General features: G+C 50.4%; 1 protein-coding gene and 1 pseudogene across 1 annotated transcript; both read left to right on the top strand.

The window, feature by feature from the left end:
* The first annotated feature begins 698 nt into the window (after positions 1-698).
* APCS (amyloid P component, serum) lies at positions 699-1,814 on the top strand. The gene is made up of 2 exons (XM_045982091.1): positions 699-872; positions 985-1,814. The coding sequence occupies exons 1-2, from the start codon at positions 809-811 to the stop codon at positions 1,593-1,595; spliced, it is 675 nt and encodes a 224-aa protein (XP_045838047.1). The 5' UTR covers positions 699-808; the 3' UTR covers positions 1,596-1,814.
* Positions 1,815-5,601: 3,787 nt separating this feature from the next.
* LOC123928251 lies at positions 5,602-9,426 on the top strand (annotated as a pseudogene).
* Positions 9,427-15,460: the final 6,034 nt, after the last annotated feature.

Genomic DNA, 15,460 nt, shown 5'->3' on the forward strand with positions numbered 1-15,460 from the left:
CAAGGTCATGCTTGGGAATGAATGAATGAATGATTTTAAGTCATGTATGAATCAGACTATCACCAAAAATTCACATAAATATACTTTCAATACGAGGGACGTGAAGAAAACAAAGTGCCGGGTGAACCTATCTGCAGACAGTGGATAGGTTACCAGGGAAGTAAGTCCCAATGAGAAATGGGAAAATCCAGCATAAGGAAACACCACAATACTCAGAAGAGCTAAGTAATAGCTGAAAATACAAGTTTCAGGGAGACAGACAGCACACCTTCTAATTTTCTTGTCCCTTACCGATGGCAAGACCTGTTTCTCACTATTGTATTAATCAAAGGGGAAGAGACTCTTCAGGATCTGCAGAAAGCAGAGTCCCAGATGTCCTACACAGAAGTCCACTCCACAGAACCACGGGGAGGCAGAGGCCCCCACATCAGCAGAGTGAGCCACCCTACCTCCCCGGGCCAACCAGACCCTTCCCTGCCAGCTCCACCTCTGCTCTCGCAGCCCAGAACCAGGTCACAGGGGCCACACCCTAGCAGGCCCCTGTAGCTAATAATTAACCCCCAGGAGATTCCTGGCCAGGCCCGGCCCTCTTCTACTCAGCAGCTCTGACCCTGGGCACTGGGAGCAGGCCGGCAAATGCCTCACACATCCCTGGTGCTCTCCATCCCCCATCCTCCCCCACGGCTGCATATAAACCCTGGGGAGCCTGAGGTCTAAGAGCGTGCCTTGGAAGCTGGGTGACAACCACGGTGCTCTCTGTGCCCTCACCCCCGTCCCTCCGCTGCTAACACAGCCCCAGGCCGAGAGCATGGACAAGCTGCTGCTTCTGGTCTCTGCCCTTGCCAGTCTCCTGGGGGCCTTTGCTCACACAGGTAGGGTGGTCACGGGATGGTCAAGGAGCACGAGATGAGAAGGGGGGTTGGGTAAGTTATTTTTCACCCTGCCTGTAGGGTAAACGTCCTTTTTCTCTACTCCCACCCCCAGACCTCAGTGGGATGGTATTTGTGTTCCCTCAAGAATCTTCTACTGACCATGTGACCTTGACTCCAAAGTTGGAGAAGCCTCTGAAGAGCTTTACCTTGTGTTTCCGAGCCTACAGCGACCTGAACCGTGCCTACAGCCTCTTCTCCTACAATGCCCGGGGCAAGGACAATGAGATCCTTGTCTTCAAGGAAAGAGTTGGGGAGTACTCCCTGCACATTGGAAAAACCAAAGTCACCTTCAGAGTTGCCGAGGTGTTCCCCAGCCCTACGCGCATCTGTGTTACCTGGGAGTCTTCCACGGGCATTGCTGAGTTTTGGGTCAATGGGAAGCCACTGGTTAAGAAGGGCCTGAAGCAGGGCTACTCAGTGGCGACTCAGCCCAAGATCGTCCTGGGGCAGGAACAGGATTCATATGGAGGGGGGTTTGACGTGAACCAGTCCTTCGTGGGGGAGATCGGGGACTTGTACATGTGGGACTCCGTGCTGTCCGCACAACAGATCCTGTCTGTGCAGCAAGGATCCTACCTCCTTGATCCCAACATGCTGGACTGGAGTGCTCTGGACTATGAGAGTCAAGGCTACGTGGTCATCAAGCCCCTGGTCTGGGACTGAGGTCTTCAGTCAACAGGAGCCCCTGAGAGCCAAATGACCAATGTGTGAGGAATCCGCTCAAGACAACGCCATGAGAGATCCCATATCCAGAGCGCTTTTGCCATTGAATTTCCTGTCTCTGTGCCGCTGAGTAGGAAAGCGTGTCGTGTCATTGCACCTTCATTTGTTGAGTATGCATGGTCTCAAGCATTTCGCTTTGATCCACTTACTTGGAAATCAGTGGGCTTTGTTTGTGTTTTGGTTTTGGTTTTTTTAATCATCCAGAACAACCAGGTTGTCAAGTGGGAGGGGAGGGGAACCCATAACTAGGAAGATACATCGCAAAGCCAGAGCCCTCTGAGTAGGTCAGTGGCAATACCGACAAGCTGCTACTTCATATGATTTCCAAATGTGTGTAAAATTTCAAAAGGAATCCTATTTGGTTTTCCAGCTAAAAATCAAAAAGAGGGCTGAGGTTACAGCAGAGAAAAAACTATAATGAGATAAGTAAAAATAATGTAGAGACTGACATCAAGTAATGAGGAAAACTAGCAGCAGGAATGGAAACTAAAAATGTGTAGAAGTCTGGAGTCCTTGTGCAACAAGGCAAACATGGCTTTTTCTAAAAATTCCCAGTGGTATCATACGACACTTGATTTTCAGGATACGGTCCTGAAGTCCTCTGGAATACTGCTCATGACTCCCAGTTCTTCTCACAGAGAATGTAATTTAAACCCTTACTGTGACACTGTCCTCCATAACCTGACCCTCACTTACCTCCTTCAGGTACAGCCCCGAGCACCCAGCATCCTAACTGTAGTACTACAAAATACTCACCCAATTTTATCAATAGTTCCTTTCATCACAAGAGCCACAAGTCACAGTTCCTGGCCCGTCCCCAACAGAAAGACAGTGCCTTCCTGGAGAAGGACCCCAAAGAGAATTTCACTGCCTGAGGAAAACAAGGCAGACTTTGCCCCGATAAGGGGGCATGAAGCCAAGGGAAATCAGAAAGACCACACCCAGGAGAGCTTCAAAATGATAACAGGAGGGATTACTTCCAACTCCTGCATTCATTCACCCAGGGTCAATGAGGAGACAGATGCCAGCTACAAGGAAGTGGACTAGAACCCAGGAATCCCATTAGCGCGGCAACGGGGTCCAGCAGGGAGCAGCAGGAAGAATCCGAGATCTGCCCGGGTGCTTCAGTAGATTAGAGGGACTTCCTAAGAACACGACTGCTGCGGCCCTGTGGTGCCCGAAGTGTGTTCGCCGGGCGTTTTCCGGCCAATTCTCACGAGCGTTCTGCCCAAATCGGGATCGATTTGGGCAGAACGCTCGTGAGAATTGGCCGGCGTTGGGCAGCCCTGGTCAGCGCCCAGTTCCGCGTGGAGCAGGGCCCTTCTCGCTCGGGGCATGTCGCGGCCACCCGGAAAACGAGCCGCGACGATGGGGCTCGGCCGGCAGCCGCGGCGCCGGGGAGTTTTCCCCGAGCAGAGTGCATGGAGGCGCCGTGGCCGGGCGTCCGCCTCCGCCGTGGACGATGGGGCGCGGCCGACAGCCGCAGCTGTGTCTGGAGTCAGAAGGCAAAACACAGCATTTCACTTCAAGCTCTGGCTGAGGCAACAAGTCCTCACCATAGCCCCTCTTCTGGGGGGGGGGGGCACCTACAAAAACAATAATACCTGCTCAGCAGGTGGTCTCGTGCAGTACAAGGGCTCCCTGTTAGCGAGGGTGGGATGGGGGGAAGATGACCCCAACTTTAAATCCTCTGCCTTAACGTTCTACTCCTAGAAATGAAAAGGACTGTCTGTGCTCTATTTTCAGTCCCTGCCGCTAAGCCTGATCCTTACCTAACCAGAGCCAGGTGGGTCTGCTACCACAAGAAAGGAGACGCTCTTCCCATAGATGCAGAGGAGCACCACACCCCACTGTTAGAGAAGGGCATTTTCACCAACACAAGGACGATATACTAACACGGATTCAAAAGGACAGAAGACAGCACCGTGGGGCACAGAGCATATCTTCATCTGAGTTGAGCTGTTCTCCTCTAGAAGAAAAGGCCCAGCCCGTGCGAGACGGAAGCTGGCCCAGTGTTCCTTGCATGACCCATTGGTGCAGAGATCCCCTAGCTCGTTTCAGGATTCTGACTCCACACAGACCCATGGGATGCCCAGTAAGCCTCTGGGCAATCAACCCAGGAGACAAAAGCTAGGCAGAAATTCTCCTGAGAGTCCCTGCCCAATCCAAGTTTAAAGGGGCCACTCCTCCAAAGGTACAGCCAACAGGACCAGAAATGTTCAGTGTAAAGGTTATCACCTGTGCCTTCGCCAGAGTCCAGTGACACGTAAGTGACCTAATCCTCTACTAGAGCAGACCTAGAACCTAGTAGGGCTGAGCTCTAGAAGACACCAAGACTTTCCTTGGGCAAAACTGGAAATCTGTTTTCTAGGCATTGCAATGATTTGCAAATAAATCATGATTGCCTGGTATGCTCCGAAACCATGAGAGAACACAAGCAGACCCCACAAACTCAAAGTGGGTGGGCTCTTGGGTAGGAGAAGACTTCCCTCCCAAAGGAGTCACTAGTCGCATTTAATTTGAATACTTCTCCATAATGCTCAGTCTCTTGTCTCCTCCCTGGTTGGCTCCCTGGGTCTATTGGTTTTAAAACAAAAGGATATGTAAAAGGGATAAAATCTAGGGGTGGAAAAAAAAAAAAACAGACCCACCACCACCAAAAAAAAATGTTATTTTTTTAAAATTTTTTATTTATTTGCCAAAGAGACAGTGAGAAAGAGCATGAGAGGGGAGGAGGTCAGAAGGAGAAGCAGACTCCCCTTGGAGCTGGGAGCCCGATGCAGGACTCGATCCCAGGACTCCAGGATCATGACCTGAGCCAAAGGCAGTTGTTTGACCAACTGAGCCACCCAGGTGCCCCAAAACATGTTATTTTTTTAACTCACAGTTCCTTCACACACAAAAGGTCATTACAGGGGCTCAGCCTACCTGGCATCTTTAGGTTTTTTAAAAGCATAGATTCTGTTTCTAGGCACATATTTTGCTTATAAAGATTTAGGCATTTATAAATACCTATGGCTTTTGTCATAATTTCTTCCCTTTGCAAATGGTGTTTCCTCTATACCCTCGGTGTTTTCTCCCCTCTATTTGTCTTTTTCTTCTAGTAGAAATATTGGCTTCATGACTAAAATTTTGATGCATGAGCACATTTCCGTATTCTTATTCCCCCACAGGGTTTATATCCTTCTGGAATGTATAAATCATCTTGAAAGCTCTCTGTGCTACACCGTGCTTTCTAGATTATCTACTGGTGTGTCCCTTACACAGAAACACCCTTAGGGTGCGGCCACAGGAGGGCTCAGGTTCGGGTGGGAGAGGGGCTGTGTCTCAGTGCCCAGCTGCAGTCACGTATGGCGGGCAGTCTCAAAGAGCCAACCCTCCCCCACCCAATGCCCAAATCCTGAAATTCATGGACCCACGTTCTCGCTGTTGAGCATTTATCCCAGGCAGTCTGCAATGGCAGAAACGACCTAGCCACTCCACACCCTTTTGGCTTCATGGTGCTCCCCGGGACCACCTCTCTCCTCCCACCGTGAGCCCTGGAGTCTGCTGCCACTGGAGGTCTTCTGTGTAAGAACCTAAGACCGAGGAGGATGAAAGGAGTGTGATCTCCTTCCATGTCCCCAGCTTCCCATCTCATCCTCTGGGGCCACGCTCATCTCCAAAGGCAGCAAGAGCCCTGCATTTGTCATCTGAGTCTTACGTTCCTCTCCAGGAATCATCCTGGAACGCTTCTGTCCTTCCAAGAGGAGTGGAGAAGTGAGCTAAGTGGGCGATTGCCCTTAACCTGTGTGTGATGCTCAAACATCACGGGAGACATAACAAGAGACAGTAGAACAGAACTTCTGAAGAGGAATGTGGTTGGGAAGAATGCTAGGAAGAGTCAGGGTGCGCAGAGGACAGCGGCTGTAGGAAGCTATCTGGGAGGACAGGCCGTGTGCAGGTGATGCCCACGGAGCACAGCCCTTCGCTGCCCGCTGAGCACCACGGGGAGACAGAAGCGGTAGCTCTCCCTCGCGGTGGTGCTTCTCCCCTCCCATACGTCACGCACACCTTTCCCCCAATGCGGATACTAACGTGCAAAGACACTGCCTCCAATGTTCCCATTGTTCTGTGCTCTCACAGGTCTTCATCCACAAGGGAACACGTGCATTCCTTTCCAAGTTTTAGGAAGGTCTTAAGATAACCTTTCATGGTCTGTTCAGTTCAATCCAGCCACGCCCATACCATAGCCAATAAAGTTACCAGGAGTCAGCCATCCGGTCTCTACCGTTATTATCTCCTCAAAGACAGTCAATTTGTATCTACCCAAGGCATAATGACACAAATCTGGCTGGTTTGGGGTGACAGCAAGGCTCCTTTTCAGATCGTGACTTAAGGATACCAGGGATTTTCTTCTTCCTCCTCCTGACAACTCAGTTCAGTGCTTTCTCCTCTTCCCTCAGTATCTCCTTCACCACTAATTGTCTCTCGTTGCATCAGACTCAACAAGAAACTGAAAAGGCAGATGGGATCCATGGTTCTCCTCCATGAGCTACTGAAGTTCCTTGTTCACTCCCTGTAACCATACTTTCAGACCAGTCATCAACCGTCTCCTTGATCAATCGAAGTTCTCCTCCTTGATTTCTCCTCTTTTTGAGCCATGCTTTTGTTTTAAAGGTTTTATTTATTTTTCCACTTTTTTAAAAATTTCTTTTTAGCATAAGAGGATTCATTGTTTTTGCACCACACCCAGTGCTCCATGCAATACGTGCCCTATTACCCACCACCTGGTTCCCCAACCTCACAACCCCGCCCCTTCAAAACCCTCAAGTTGTTTTTCAGAGTCCAGTCTCTCATGGTTCATCTCCCCTTCCAATTTCCCTCAACTCCCTTCTCCTCTCCATCTTCCCATGTCCTGTCCTTCATGTTATTTGTTACGCTCCACAAATAAGTGAAACCATATGATACTTGACTCTCTCTGCTTGACTTACTTCACTCAGCATAATCTCTCCCAGTCCCGTCCATGTTGCTACAAAAGGTGGGTTTTCATCCTTTCTGATGGAGGCATAATACTCCATTGTGTATATGGACCACATCTTCCTTATCCATTCATCCGTTGAAGGGCATCTTGGTTCTTTCACAGTTTGGCGACCGTGGCCATTGCTGCTATAAACATTGGGGTACAGATGGTTGAGCCATGCTCTTATGCTCTGTAGCATTTTAGAACAAGGGTCACCTTGTTCTAAACAAGTGCTCATTTAAACGCATGTAAAAAGTCAGTCAAGCTTCCTATAACCTCACTTCCTCCATCCCCACATAACAGTGAACACATCAGAGTGTCAGGTAGATCTTTGGATTTTTCTTGCACATAGAATGTATGTGCATTCACATACACACACACACACATTTTAATGGTATTACTATTCCTGCGAGGGTCTTGCCCAGTGTAGTCCACACACATATCCATCCGTCCATCCATGGTCACACAGCAGCCCCATTCAACAGACCCTTCAGCAAGGGAGGAAGGTTTGAGGCTGCTACCCAACCTAGTTGCCTCTAGTCACATGTCACTTTTTGGCCCCAAAATGCAGCCATGGAGACCAAGGAATTAAACATTTACTTTTATCTTCAAATCACCCCTCTACCTCCTTCTTTCTACAAATCTGCCTTAAGTTGCACGGTCGCTCTGGAATCCTTACCTTTCCAGTTGGTTGGTCTCTTAAATTACTTTGCGGCACACCCATTTCTCCCTTAAATGCATGCTTCCTTATTTCCCATGCTAGGGTACTTTCCAGAAAATCTGCAACATTTTATAAGTTGTGTTTCCTAGATTCCTAGGGGCAGTTTCTGTGATGTGCCCCAGCTCTGAAGCCTGTGGTTACCTTGTTCTTTAAACATCTGACAGATGGCGGCTATCTCCCAGGGTCCCTCACCAAACTTGTAGGAAAGATGGCAAGTGCTCACAGGGGAAAGGTGGAACCAGAGAGGCCCTAGGGTTTTTTCCCCTGTCCTGCCTCCTGCCAGCTGCCTGTCTGCACTGTGCCATCACCCAGTGCTCTCTACGCCCGATTCCGTGAACTGAAGGCTACACATTGGGAGGAGCTGGTATCATGACATAGTATAACATTTGATTTTAAGTTGTTGACCTTCTTTCTTCTTCAAGTTCCCTCTGCCGAAAAAGGTCAAGTAGTCCTTTCATTCAGTTATTTCTTTTTCCTGTTACCAGTCCTCTTCTCCCACCACTTTGCCCTCTCCCCTTCCTTGCCCCTCAACTGTTCAAGTCCCTCTAAGCACGATACAACAAAGCAGTCTGCCAACAGCGGGACAACATCTCGACTGAGCCCAAGACGCCTCATCCACACACCCATTCAAATGTTCCTGAAGAGCCTGTCCCTGAGAGTAATTCTACCAACTGTTCAGTGTTCCGTGTTTTTCCTAAGTGACAACGACCCATCCGTGACTATTTCCATAAAAGCTTGATTCCCCGGCCCCCCATTTCCCTCTTCCAGTGGCTGGTCCTTTCCCTGGAAGAGACAAGGGAGGCCGGAACAGCACGGGCTCAGGCCCCTGTGGGCTGTTCTGAAAGGCAAAATCCTCCCATCCACACCCTACAGAAACAGCATTCATGAGACTTTGAAAAGGCACATGGGGTGGTCTCATCTAACAGGAACTCCTGGGCCAGGACTTAAGGGAGGATCAAGCAGAGAGCAAGAACTGAAACGGGGGCAGGGGGTCAGCCGGCCCTAAGACCTACGTGAGCCCCTGATTCGAGAAAATGACAGAGATGTGTGTGCCCGTGTTCTCTGCATCCCTTCCTCTCTCACTGTTCGAGCCCACGTTGGGGGCAACCTGCCCCGTGCCCACACCTGCATTGTTCTCAGACACAGAAACTGAAGGCTGCAGAGAAGGAACCTCGCAGAGGTGAGGGAGTTTGATTTTCTGGGCTTCTCCAGGTTTCGTGACATCAGATCACCCTGTCCGTGGTTTTTCTTGTCTCATACACATCCAGCCTGGCTGGCGATGCTCTCCTCGTGACCCTCATCTGCACTGACCGTCCCCCCGCATGCACCCGGTACATCTTCCTGAGCACGCTGGCAAGTCTGGAGACCGCGTATACACTCATCCTCGTTTCACGGATGCCATCTGTCTCCTAGCCCAGAATCAGCCCATCCAAATGTTCTTTGTTGCCTTAGCCAGCAGCAGCTGCTTCTGAGCACAGCCATGGGCTGTGACCACTACGGGACCATCTGCAACCCCCCAAGGTACACGGATATCATGAGCAAGAGGGTGTGTGCCCAGCTGATGTGCAGCACCTCTGGCATTGGGCTGGCCACGGCAGTCGTCCAGGTGACACCCATATTTGCCTTATTCTTCCGTCACAGGGTGGCTGGACATCTCTTCTGTGACATTCTCCCTGTCCTGAAACCCTCCTGTTTGGATATCACTATCGATGAGATCAACTTTGTCAGTTCGTGTGTGATCCTGGTCCCTGTGGGGCTGGGTCTTCATCTCCTACATCCTCCTCATCTCCAGCATCCTCGAGATCCCCTTTGCCAGGGCCAGAAGGCGGCCTTTGCCACCTGCGCCTCCCACCTTGTGGTGGTCACTGTCCACTATGGCTGTGTCTCCATTGTCTACCTCAAGCCCATGTCTGAGGGTTCTGCAGAACAAGACATTGGTCTCAGTGACGTACACCACCATCACTCCCTTGTTGAACCCTGTTGCCTACAGCCTGAGGAACAAGGAGGTCAAGGATGCCCTATGCAGAGATGTGGGAAGAAACAGATAATACATTGACCCTGCTTATATGAGACATCAATCCGTGAGCAATGCACATCTTCACAGCTTCCAACCTTACCATTGTATCCCATGCGGTCCCTTCTGCGGTGGGATGTGCCCATCTTGCTTCAGCACCCCTCCCATGAAGTCTTAATCTTTGTTTCCTTATATTCCAAAGTTTGGTCCAGACATTTTCATCTGGGTATCTGAAGGGTCAGGGAGGATGGGCACGACTTTTAAGGAAGGAGATCCCCATTTCTAGAGTGGGGGAGGGAACTTCTTAAAAGCACATTAAATGTGGTAGTTTCAGGTTTGAAAATAAAAATGTAACTTCAAGAATATACCCTACAGAGAATTAAACTGGACAAAAACTCCCGAGCAAGGGAAGAACAGTCAATAGCAAAATTACCTCAGAACCTTTGGGAAAGGTGAAACGTGTGTTTTAAAAAAAAAAAAAAAAGTTAAATTTGGAAGACACTGGTTTAGTCCTTGAAAGTTTAGCTTGTATTTGATTGACACTAAAGCCCTTGCTTCCATTCAGCCTGGTGCCCAGAGCGCTGGTCACAGCTGTACGCAATACCACTGTGTCCAGTCTGACCGTGCTCATCAGAATCTCTCTGGCTGCTGCTTCTGTCTGTGGATCCAGCTTCTCATTCACTATTATGAAGAAAAATAAGTGGGTGAGAAGAGCTGTGCTCCGCTTGGAGTGAAAACCATGAAAATCTTCACTTGCACAGCCCATGGCTCTTCTTGGGTCAAAAAATAGGAGAAGACCCAGCCAATGCCCACAGTCAGGAGTGATGCTCAATTCACCTTCCCAAAAAGGGGAGGGGCTAAAAAAAGATTCTCTCCTCCTACTAGGCCTCCTAAGGAATTGTCCTTTCCCCCAGAGCTTCTGGGAGTTCCTCTGGTTTCCTGCCTGCACATACCTCTTACTACCTCAGGCGGTGGTAGGGAGGGTTGGGCACTTCAGTCTCGTGCCTCCTTCTCCTCAGTGTTGTGTCACGGATGCTCATATCTGCCCATTCCTTAATGCCATTTGTCCCTTTAAGGGGGTGCTTTCCTTTTCCTTCACCTGAGAAAGGGATGGTGACAGCCAAGGAACTCATCCAATGGAAGGTCTGGCTGGACAGACGTCTGAGATTCCAGGTGGGAAAACCAGAGTTCACTCAGGGTCTGGTCATCCCTTTGTAGTTCATCCTGTGTCTTTGAGATTTCTGCATCGAGGAGGCAAGCTTTCCTACAGAAGCTTTTGAGAGGTCCAAAGCCAGGTCCGAATGTCCTAGATCTGCTATAAGGTCTTCTCTGACTGTATTCTCAGGTTCAGCACACCCCACCAGGAATCCCTCCCCCACATCCAAAGATGGCATGGTGGGGGGTGTGCCTTCCTCCAGAAGGAAAGAGTTTCTCCTACTGTATGACAGGGCCTCTCCCCCCTGCCACCAAGACCACCCAGAGTGCCAATGCTTATCCTCAATTCCTTTGGGACCAGTAACTTCTCCTGTCCTCAGGCTTGTCCTTTTGTGTGCAGAAGGGAGGAAATGGGATAGGGAGGGCTGCTCTGAGCAGGAAAATGGGATGGGGACCAAACCTGTCCTAACCTCCCCAGCAGCATCACCTCCCCCAGCCCCTCCCTCCCTTTCCACTTCTCCCCACAGCCACTCTTCCTCGGTCCAGGGATCAAAGCAGAAGTCGTCTCTTGGATTCTCTCCATCCAGGTGCCCCCAGCAGCAGACACACCAAACCACCTGTGCACTCAGAAGTTAACCAGAGCTGGGCCCAAGAAGAGCTTCTGAAGGAGTCATAAACCCTCATGTTAGTCATAAACTAACATAAAACAGGTCTCCTCCAGACCTGTTGCCTTTAATCATTCAACCAGGTGTCCAGGTTTTTGACTTAACCAGTTCCTAACTTTTTAGAGAAGCTATTGCATCACAGGGTGGAAAGGGGAAAGACCTGAAATCAGAAGCCTGGGTTCAGGTCCTTGCTCTGTACCCAACAACACTCTTTGTGAATAGGATGTTTAATTCTACCACACTAGCCATGAAAAGTTCTTAGGGTTTTGTTAGTTAACGCACAGGGTACTATTAGCTTCAGGCGGACAATACAGTGATTCCACGCTTCCACTCCTCGCAAGGACCCAGGGCTCCTCGCAAGGGCAGCCCATCCACATCCCCTGTTTCCCTGCTCCCCACCACCATAACCATCAGTCTATAGGTACATAGTTCTTGGTTGGCCTCTCCTGGGGAAAGATCTATATTTGAATCCCCTTACCTTCTATTCTGTGCAGGCTTCTATCATTATAAACGCCGCCTTACACGGTCTCCTGCAGCTCCATTTACCTCCTAGGCAACTGTTCTTTCTTATGTGTCCCTACAGTCCCGTGTGTGGATTTCTGTTAGTGTCCCGTTTTCCTCCTTGTGCTTTCACTGACTATGGCTGGGCTTTGTTCACTGGGTCACGAACAACTACATGGGGACCAGGAACGGTTCCTCTTGTTTTAGAAACTGTCCCACAATAGCGTTCGGCATTATGAGAGCCTGATGAACCCTCAGTACTCCAGCATCCACAAGACGCACAGCGCTGTTCCCCGACTTTCTGGGGAAAGTTCAGCAGCTGGACACGTGCTCAGCTTTTCTGTGACCTTCACAGTTGGTGCTCACCTGAAGAATGGCACGAAGCTGGCCCATAATGGCAGTGTCATGTGGGTCCATACTCTCCTCCTCGCCCAGGTTTCCTGCAAGCCAGCTTCCCAGTTGCTTCAAGACCCCTAGCTTAGTCACTTCACTAACTAATCCCTTAGCATCACAGAACCAGAAACAGTTGAATTTTTCATTAAAAAACATCTCTACCCATACTAGGAGACGATCTTAAAGAACTTAAGTTTTGAACCAACTGATGGGCCATATAAAATTAAAGATTAGGACACTTAGCATAATGTCCCAAGTGGGGGGGGGGGGTGTCAGATACTATAGGACCTCACCTATATGTAGAATCTAAAAAAACTCAGCTCAGACTTATGATTGGCAGAGGGGGAGTCAGGGGTCAGGAACTGCAATGAGGAGGGTCAAAAGGAACAAACCTTCAGTGAGAAGAGGAACAGGGTCTGGAGATGTACACCAGGATGACTGCAGGTAGCAACACTACACTGTATTATCTGAAAGTTTCTCAGAGACTAGATCTTAAAAGTTCTCATCACAAGGAAAAACTAGGCTGAAGGTACTGCCACGAGCATCCACCGCTCTCCTGCACGACGAAAGGTCTGTGTTCTCAGGATGGCAGTTTTTGCCTCTGTTCTATTTTCCCTGCTTCAGTTCTTTCCCCCTTTCGTGATGGCTCTGGGCTATGAGCGGTCCCCTCTCTGAGCCGTCGGTGTGCTGGACAAGGGCAGCAATCCTTTCTCATGCACAGTCGCCAGACTGGGGCAGATTAGGAAGAGCAGGTGGAAACAGAATTCCCAGTGAAGAGCGTCTTCGAGACTGTGTAGTGCACAGGGGTGGAGAACAGGGATCTGGAGTCAGATGGAGTCCTAGTCTCACCTCTGCCACTCGCTGGATGTTCTAATCTCTTTGCATCTCCTCCCGGGTTTGTAAAATGGGGCAGGGATTGTATCTAGAGGAAGAGCTCATTGTTCCCAGGTTTCTAGCTGGAGTTTAGCAAGGTTAACTTCATCAAAGATCTACGGCATGCCAGATATCATGCAATAGTAGCCTTTAAGGTATCAGGCCCCTTTACTTCAGAATGTTGAAAGAAAAGCCGGGGGTCTGAGGGTTAAGTAGCTACAAGGAGAAATCTTATCATGGGAGAAATATGGGATGTTAGGAAGGCAGTGGGAGGTTCTAACCAATGCAGGAGCCCGACAAGAGCGACCAGGGGAGTTTAAGCCGGCTAAGAGTCAGTTGGATGAAAGGTCAGAGAAGAGTCCGGAAAAGGAAGATAAAAGGTACATTCCAGACAGAGGAAGCTGCACTTGCAAAGGTATGGAAGAGAAAATTTGAGAAATGCTCTTTTCTAGAGCTGTAGTGCACGTTCCCGGGGCAAGGCAGGCGACTGGAGTCCACGGTGGGAGGCAGTCACGGGACCTTGTGAGCAGGACTAAGGAGGACTTGTGCTAGGGATAGATGACGGAGGGCACTCACAGGTCTTTAAAGCAACAAGACGAGTTACTTGTAATGCAGGAAGTTCCCCACTGGCAGAGGGAGAAACAGACTGAAAGCCAAGACTGGCAGGACGTGGACAAGAAGCCACCATGGGACTATGACAGAGGGGACAGTAGTCTGAGCCAGCAGGGAAGCAGTGTTGAAGGAGAGAAATGCACAGACTTGTGATCATGGAAAGCGGGTCTGGCATTTCCCGGTTCTAGGTTAAACATGGGGGCGATGGAGTCAGGACACAGGGAGTCCTGGCTTAGGCAGCTGGGTGGGACTATCATGTCCTCGACCAACACAGGGAGCCCCAAAGAGGAGCAGGGTGGGTGGGAAGCCGACACAGAGTTTGAGTTTGGGCTTTTAAGGCTGATGTGTCTGTGAGGTATTCAAGTGGGAAAAGTCAAGGAAGCATCTGTGTGCATGGGCCTGGGGCTCAGGAGCATGTGGGCTCAGATCTAGTTGGAGGATATAGACGAGGACTTCCAGGACAGCCAGCCAGGGCTGAATGTCGAGGAGCAGAGGAGACGGGTGGCAAGTGTGGGCATGGAGGGTGGTAGTGACAGTCCGATGAGCCGTCAGGGTAGCAACAGATGTGGAGGAAAGGCATTCTCTGGTCCTGGAGACTGGGCAGTCTCATGTCCCTCAGTGGAGGAGAGGGAGCAGAAGACATCGGGAGAATCAGATCTAGGAGAGGGACCGGGGGACATCAGGAGTGAAGTCTGCCCTAGGATCAGCAGCTGTTGTGCAGAAGGGGAAAGAGCTCCCTCCTTCCCCTCAAAGCCTCTCCCTCCTTCCTTCACGCCACCCAGAAGTCTGGCCAGATGGTGGAGGGGTCCCCCTCCCAGCCAGCTTCCTCCCCCACCCACTGCCTTCCTCACAGAGCATGCTCCCACCAAAGTTGGGGGTGCACCCAAATGGGAGGGAAGAAGAGTGGGGGCTCCAGGTGAAGCTACGGCCAGGAGGGAAGCCTCCGGCAGGCAGCAGACATCCTGCTTTCTGTGCTTGTGTGGCCACGCTCACAGCCCTGTACCTCCATCCGGGTGTCTCAGCACAGAAACGGCATTCTAAACTGCCCCACCCCCATGAAGACACAGTATGAGGAGGGCAAAAGAAGGGATAACGTTCCCCTAACACTCACAGTGACACGGGACACCTCTCCGCAGCCCGGGCCCAGTTGCCTTTGGAGGAGTCTTGCCAGAAGGCTGTCAACTCTTCAAGGAACAGGTGTAGGAGGGTGTCTTGTTAGCCCGGACTTAAAACCCTATCCGAAGGGAAAACACATTTTAGAGATGGTCACCAATATTTGGGGCTCACCCAGGAACCCTAGATGCAACCTTACTCCCCACCGCCAGTCAGAACCACAGCCTTGTCTCCTTCAGTCCTCTCCCCCAGTCTCACAGAGCAGCACACCAGGGGCTGTGGGATCCCCCCCTCCACCCTTTAGTTCTGAGTCACAGAATCCCACATGTCTGGAGCAATGCTTTACGAAGGGTGTCCTAACCTCCCGTGCCCCCCCACTGGAGGTCTTCTCGCACAGCAAAGTCAATGGTCTGTCTAACCCAGAAGGCGAGCATAAAGGGAATCTGACAGCAGGGTACATTCTAAGGCCTGAAATTCCACATGCTGCCCCAATGTCTTGGAACCTTCTAGAACCCCCAAGGCCTAACCATGAATCCCCCCATCTCGTGAGAAAGGTCTCTTGCCCAGTTAGTTTCTCCATCAGCTGGACCAGCTACGTCCCATCTGGTCCTCCAACTAAGCAGTTTTCAAACAAACTAATTATTTTCCCACGGAAACCAAGGGTCACCTCACCTAGTCCCTGCAAAGCCAGCCTGCCTCCTACATCACTTCCAATCATCCTGCTCTCTAGTCCCAGCATGACCGGTGGTGTCCTCC

The sequence above is a fragment of the Meles meles genome, chromosome 17, assembly GCF_922984935.1.
Source record: "Meles meles chromosome 17, mMelMel3.1 paternal haplotype, whole genome shotgun sequence".
Classification (NCBI taxonomy): Eukaryota; Metazoa; Chordata; class Mammalia; order Carnivora; family Mustelidae; genus Meles; species Meles meles.